This window comes from Rhincodon typus, chromosome 33, assembly GCF_021869965.1.
Source record: "Rhincodon typus isolate 14 chromosome 33, sRhiTyp1.1, whole genome shotgun sequence".
In the NCBI taxonomy this organism is placed as follows: domain Eukaryota; kingdom Metazoa; phylum Chordata; class Chondrichthyes; order Orectolobiformes; family Rhincodontidae; genus Rhincodon; species Rhincodon typus.
Window position 1 is genome coordinate 31,681,738 of NC_063364.1, and position 7,189 is coordinate 31,688,926.

Consider the following 7,189-nt stretch of genomic DNA (forward strand, 5'->3'; position numbering starts at 1 on the left):
CTCCTATGTCTGATGGTCTTGTACTCAAACAACAGTCTACCATGACACAGAATGTCTTCTGAAAATCGAAGTATATTACATTTAGTGGCTTCGTCGCACCTGTGCTTTCAGTCACAATCTCAAAAATGTTGTTCACAGATCAGATCATAGAATCCCTACAATGTGGAAACAAGCCATTTGCCCCATCGAGTCTCTGACCTTGTCCCGCTGACCCTCCGAACAGTGTCCCACCCAGAACCATCCTGCTACCCTATACCTGTAACTCTACACTTCCCATGGCTAATCCACCTAGCCTGCACGTCCCTGGACACTATGGGCAATTTAGCATGGCCAGTCCACCTGACCGGCTCATCTTTGGACTGTGGGAGGAAACCCATGCAGACACAGGGAGAATGTGCAAACTCCACGCAGACAGTGACCCAAGACTGGAATCGAACCTGGGTCCCTGGTGCTGTGAGGCAGCAGTGCAAGCCACTGAGCCATCATACTGCCCCTGCTGTTGTAAAATGTGTCAAACAGTATTCTTTCCAAACAACTACGTTGGTTCTACCCAACAATTGTTTTCCGAATTCTCTGGTAGTACGTTCCTGAGAGTAAATTCTAACATTTCTCTACTACTAATGCCAGATTAACAACTACCTAGTTTTGTCTTCCTCCTTTCTTGAAATGCAGCATTTCAGCTGCTACTTTCCAGTCCAGTGACCACTTGAGAACTGACGAAATTACGTAAGGTGAGAGACAGTGCATTCACAGTCTCTGCGGCCACTTTTAAAACCTCTGTAGGTTGACAATTAGATCTCAATACACATTAATCCTATCTCATTATCTCTGTTCACTTTCAGTGGTAGTTGTAATGTTTCTGCCCATTTCTTGACCTGTTTGCAAACAATCTTTGAAAAACTACTGGGTAGATTTTAATGAAACTTTGTGGACACATAGGGCACAGCCAAAGGAAAAATTAATTTAATTTTCAGGAAAGATACAGATCTAAATGCAGACCCAAGAATTTTTCAAAGGATCCACCCATTAGCAATCGGAACTTAGGGCAAATTGATCTTTTCTTCAAGGATACTATGGGTTGTTTGATTTAAAATGGTGATTATCTTAGCTGTTACATTGAACTTTATCATAGCTTTCAGAATGAGAACAGTTTTCAGAGCAGGTTATTGCGTTAGGGATTACCCTGAAGTCTCCTCGGTTTTTAAATAAGGAGGTTTCATTTTTCAACTTTGTAGCTTCAAGGCACCAACTAGGCAGGGAAAAGTATCAAGGTAGAGCTGTTTAACTGTAGTAACGTTTAGAACAGTGTGCCAGAATCTTTCTAGCAGACTATTCACTTGTTACTCAGTCCCTAGTAAATGTAACAATCAAGTCCAGTGTTGCTTTGGTAAATCCATATTGACTGCAAAGCCTGTACCATACATCCTTCTTGAAAGCATAGTAACTCATTCTATTGTGTTTTCTGTAAATGACATCATGAGAGACCGCGTTTCAACCCCAGAAATCAAGACACTCTAAACGGCAGCTTGGCTTATTCTTAAGATTTTTACTCCTCCTTCCATGAAGCAGTTCCTTGTTTGGAGAATACCTTTTCATCATCACTGTTCCAGCTTGGATTTCTTTACGACAACAACCATCTCATGACAAGATGCTACTTCAGATAGCTGTTCTGGCTCTTGACTTTTTATCGTCACCACTGTTTTCCCACCATTATTTCTTCCAGACTTTGTAACTTTCACACATTTTACATTTATTTTCATTTTGTAAGCTTTCAGAGGTTTGTTCATTCTTTTAAAACTTGTAGATGTTCAGCTGCGTTAGCCACTGAGATATAATAAAATTTCAATACCTTCAGCAAGTGACCACCTATTTCAGCAACTTTTACATCCTTTAACATATATGCAATAGAGCAACAGTGGTCATTTGACAGCTTTTTTTCCTTGCACTTCATCCATGTTACACCATCTTCAGTTTTGGCTTCACCAAATACTAGTCATAGTCATACAGCACGGAAACAGACCATTCTGTCCAACTGATCCATGCTGACTAAGTTTCCCAAATAAACTAATATCCCTCTTAAACCTTGTCTATTCATGTACGTATCTAAATTGTCTTTTAAATATTTTAACTATACCTGCATCTACTGCTTCGTCTGGCAGATCATTCCACACACAAACCACCCTCTGTGTGGAAAAAGTTGTCCCTCAGGTCCCTTTTAAATCTTTCTCATCTCAGCTTAAAAATATGCCCCCTAGTTTTGAAATCACTCACCCTATGGAAAAGACCTTGGCTATTCACCTTATCTATGTCCCTCGCGATTTTATAAACCTGTAAATAGGTCATCCCTCAACCTCCTATTCTCCAGTGAGAGAAGCCCCAGCCTATCATTATAACTCAAACCCTCCATTCCCAGCAACAACATGGTAAATTGTTTCTGAACCCTCTCCAATTTAATAATAATCTTCCTGTAGTAGGATGATCAGAACTGTACACAGTACTCCAAAAGTGGCCTCACCAACATCCTATACAATATCATCACAATGCCCCCAACTCCTGTACTCACTGATCAGAGCAATGAAGTCGAGCATGCCAAACACCTTCTAAACCTCCCTGTCTACATGTAATGCACCTTTCAAAGAATGATGTACCTGAACCCATAGGTCTTTCTGCACAACAACACTGCCCAGGGCCTACCATTAACTTTATAGGTCCTGCCCTAGTTTGTTTTACCAAAATGCGATACCTCGCATTTCTCTAAATTAAACTCCATCTGCCATTCATTCGCCCAATTTATGAAGATCCCTTGTAATCTTAGATAACCTTCTTCACTGTCAACAATATCACCGATTTTGTTGTCATCCACAAACTTACTAGCTATGCCTCCTAGATTCTCATCCAAATTGTTTATATAAATTATAAACAAAAGTGGACTCAGCACCAATCCCTGCAAAACACAGCTGGTCACTGGCCTCCAGTCCAGAAAGCGACCCTACACCACCACCATCTGTCTCCTACTTTCAGGCCAATTTTGTATCCAACTGGCAAGCTTCCCCCTGAATCCCATGTGATCTAACTTTACTAATTAGTCTACCGTGCAGAACCTCGTCAAAGGCTTTACTGAAGTTCACTTGGATAACCTCTACCACTGCCCCCAATATTTTTGGTTGTGTCCTCAAACAACTCAATCAAGTTTGAGAGACGTGATTTCCCTCTCACACAGCTACGCTGCCCATCCCTAATCAGTTTTTGCCCCTCCAAATGCATGTAAATCATATCTCTCAGAATCCCCTTCAACTTACTCACCACTGATGTGAAACTCACATGCCTGTAGTTTTCAGGCTGCTGCTTACAGCTTTTCTTAAAGACACAAAATTAGCCACCCTCCAGTCTTCCTGTACCTCACCCATGTCTGTAGATGATACAGACATGTCTGCTGGGGGTCCCACAATTTCTTACCTAACTTTACATAATGTCCTGGGATACACGAGACCAGATCCTTGAGATTTATCCACCTTTGTTTTTTAAGACCTGCTGTGCTTCCTCTTCTGTAATGTGGACTGTTTTCAAGATATCAGTATTTATTTCCCTGAGTTTTGTAGCCTCCATTTCTTTTTCCACAGTAAAAACTGACATGAAATATTTGTTGAATATCTCTCCCAACTCCTGTAGTTCCACACATAGACTACCTCGTTGATCTTTAAGGGGCCCTAATCTCACCCTAGTTGACTTTTGCTCTTAATTGTAGAATCTCATTGGATTATCTTTTACCTTATCTGCCAAGGCTGTCTCATTTCCCCTCTTTGCCCTTCTGATTTCCCTAATAGGATTGCTCTGACATCCCTTGTACTTTTCGAGATTTGCTTGATCCCAATTGTCTATACCTAATATATGCCTCCTTCACTGACAAAGTGAATCTGCTTTTCCACATCCAGTACTCAAAATGCAGTAATTCATAGATAGACAAGGTGAAGTGGCTGTTTTTAAAGTGTGGATGCAACAATTCTGCTAGACCTTTAATGTGTCAGGGAACAGGAACGCTCAGGTAAAGGGCAGGAAAGTGGAGTTGAGACCTCCATGATATTATTTGAAACAGGCTCAAAGGATCACCTGGCTTTCTCATACTTGCATTTAAATTTTTGTAATGCAACACAGAAACAGGCCCTTCAGCCCTCCAAACCGGCACTGACATTTTGCCCTTCCAACTAAAACTGTCTTCACTTACAGGATCCGTATCCCTGTGTTCCCTTCCTATTCATGTATTTGTCCAGATGTTTCTTGAATGCTGCCAGTGTGTCTGCTTCCACCAGCACCTCTGGCAGCATGTTTCAGGCACTCACCACCCTTTGTGTGGAAATCTTGCCTTGCACATCTGTTTTAAACTTCCCACCACCTTGCACCTTGAACCTGTGTCCCCTAGTAATTGACCCCTCCGTTCTAGGAAAAAGCCTCATACTTTCCACTTCTATTCACAATCTTATAAATTTCTATTAAGTTGCCCCTCAACCTCCTACATTCCACTGAAAACAAACCCAGTCTAGCCAACCTTTGTTCATAACAAAATTCCCCATACCAGGCAACGTCGTGGTAAACCTTTTCTATACTCTTTTTCCAAAATATCCACATCCTTCTGGTAGCGTGGTGACCAGAAATGTATGCAATGCATATACTTTTGTAGTACTTGTGTAATTAGACCTCTTCCTGCTGTACCTCTAATTATACTGCCCTTGAAATTGAGACTCAGCTCCGTGATATTTGAATTTCCAGAAAGGTCTCATTAAGTACAGAGGGGGTAACTAAGTTGTCACTGACCCTGTCAGTAATTTTGTGTTCGATTGCTGTGTTAGCAACTCAACAACTCTTTCTCTCATCCCTAACCCTTCAGGTACTTGGTGAAGAATGCTTCGAGTCTCTTTAGTCCAAGTGATTATGAAGTCGCACCACCAGAATATCATCGCAAAGCTGTGTGACTTTGGTAATTGAAATGCCTTTATCCCCTGGCTATTGTGATTTTTTTTTGAAGTTTTATTTTGCATATGTAACTTTTTTTGTACAGATGAACGAATCAACGACACTGCCAGTTGTACATGTAACAGCGAAGTTCCTGGTGTCATCTGTAAACCATTTTAGTGGACTTCAGCATTAATGCCTATTCATTCTCCTCCTGGATTTCTTGTGGGGGAATTGTCACTTTGGGTTAAAACAAATGACTTGCTTCTTCTTCAATCTTCCAGTTTTTATTTTAAGAGGAGCATTCAATGAATATAACTTTCTGATCATGATTATCTGTAGTTAGCAAGTTTCGACATTTTGATGTTTTGGATGCTTTTACCCAAGATTGGACTGGGATTGGACTAGTTTTGAACACTAGTTCCTGGATAACCAAAAACATCTTTGTGACATTTTTCAGCTCTTGATGATTTAAGAAGCTGGGTTTCAATGTATTGATGCTGCATGTCTGGAGTTTTATCCTGCTTGTGAAAGAAATTCATGTCAATGGTTTAGTTCGTAAAGGCGCACAGCTGTGTGCTTAATACTGATGATGAAACAACAGTTCCATTTCCCAACACACTTCATCCCTTAGGAAGAAGAAAATTGCTGTCATTGAGTTTTGAAGAACAAGGCAATTTATTCCTTCTAACAGTTTGAGAGATCCAATATTATTTTATCTCTTCTTCCTTCTTACTCTCCTGAAGGTGCTGCCTCACAATGGGAGGTAAATTTAACAGATTTGAGTGGCCTTTTATAATAATTTTCTGTTTAACCATTGTTCCTGTGCGAACTCTATTGTGTGCACATTATGAAGTTTGGAGCCAATAACCAACGAGCAAGTGGCAATTCTGGCTGAGTGAGGGTGCTGCTGTGCCTGTGTGGGTTGAGACCAGTTAGCTCAGGCCCAGAATCTTCCTAGTCTGTATGGATAAATACCACACCAGGGGAAGGGTGATCAATTGTATCTTCAAGCCCTATATGAAACTACATTTCATTGAAACTTTTGCTGGTTAATCAGAGCTCACTTTACAGAAATTTATTCACCGCACCATGGTGACACAGACTGCTACTTGATCTTCATGCCATCCTGCACAGAGGACTGCAGTGAATCACAAAAGCATGAAAAGCCTCTGAATGGCAGTGGAGGGGTATCCCAACAGTTATTCTAAGGTGCAGCTCTGTTCCTGCACAAATCATACATGGAAAAACCTTTGACCAATGTTGGTTGTGAAATCGCCAGGAAGGAAGACCTGGATGGTTCAGCTGGACACACATTCTTGTCAACCCTGGTTTAATTTGGTTCTGCCACAGCAAATGGGCTGTTAGTTTGCTGCACATTCCAAAATAAATGTCTTTTGTACGTCAGTCTTGGAAACGGACAGAGCTATGTAAAATAAAGATTATTTTCTAAGATTCCGTCATCTGTATTTGTATCTGACTGATGTTGCACAATATTCAGACTTTTTAAGTGTGTTGTGTTACAAGTGAGCCTGTGGACATCTTTAAGTCTGTATGTGTACCGATAGACAATGCTCTGTGATCTTACAGTTCTAAATGTAAGATCCAGTTTGATGCTCAGATTCATGTATCAGGATTTGGTGAGAGTTGTCTAATGCATGTATATAAAAAAAAAACCTTCAGTTTATATATTCCAGTAAAATCTTTTTATGAGAATTATACTGTTTCGTGACTGCTCTTTCTTGCTACTTGAGAAACAGTCGTAACATTGAATAAAGCATTTGTTATAGAAATGTGGGTAGGCCATGCAATCCCTCAGTTTTTACTCTGCCATTCAATGTGATCATGATTGTGTACCTCAACTTCTCTTTCCTGCCTTCTCCGTACATCCCTTGATTCACTTGGTGTTCACAACTCTTTAGGATAAAGAACTCTCAACATTCGCAATCTTCAGAAGAAATTTCTTCTCTGTCCTAAGTAGTTGGTCCCTTAGAATTATAGAATCATAGAATTTTGCTGTATAGAAGGAGGCCATTTGGCTCATTGTGTCTGTACCAGCTCCTGAAAGAGCCATTCAGCTAGTCCCACTCTCTGTAATCCCTCTATCTTCATCCCTTTCAAATATATGTCCAGCTCTCTCTTGAAACCTCCTGTGGAATCTGCCTCCCCCATCACTCTCCCAGTCAGTGCATTCCAAAACCTAGCATTGAGTAAAAAAAGTTTCCCCTTGTCTCACTCCTAG

At 40.7% G+C, this 7,189-nt stretch overlaps 1 protein-coding gene across 3 annotated transcripts in view; it reads left to right on the forward strand.

Moving 5' to 3' along the window:
• The window catches only part of morf4l1 (mortality factor 4 like 1), a 43,741-nt gene extending 37,075 nt beyond the window's left edge, over window positions 1-6,666 (forward strand). For 2 of the 3 annotated variants that reach the window (XM_020513735.2, XM_020513737.2), the window contains one exon: window positions 4,883-6,666. In XM_020513735.2, the coding sequence (XP_020369324.2) occupies window positions 4,883-4,967 (85 nt within the window). In that variant the 3' untranslated portion in view covers window positions 4,968-6,666. The remainder of the gene's footprint in view (window positions 1-4,882) is intronic. The other variant, XM_048615864.1, reaches the window with a different exon arrangement.
• The last annotated feature ends 523 nt before the right edge of the window (window positions 6,667-7,189 follow it).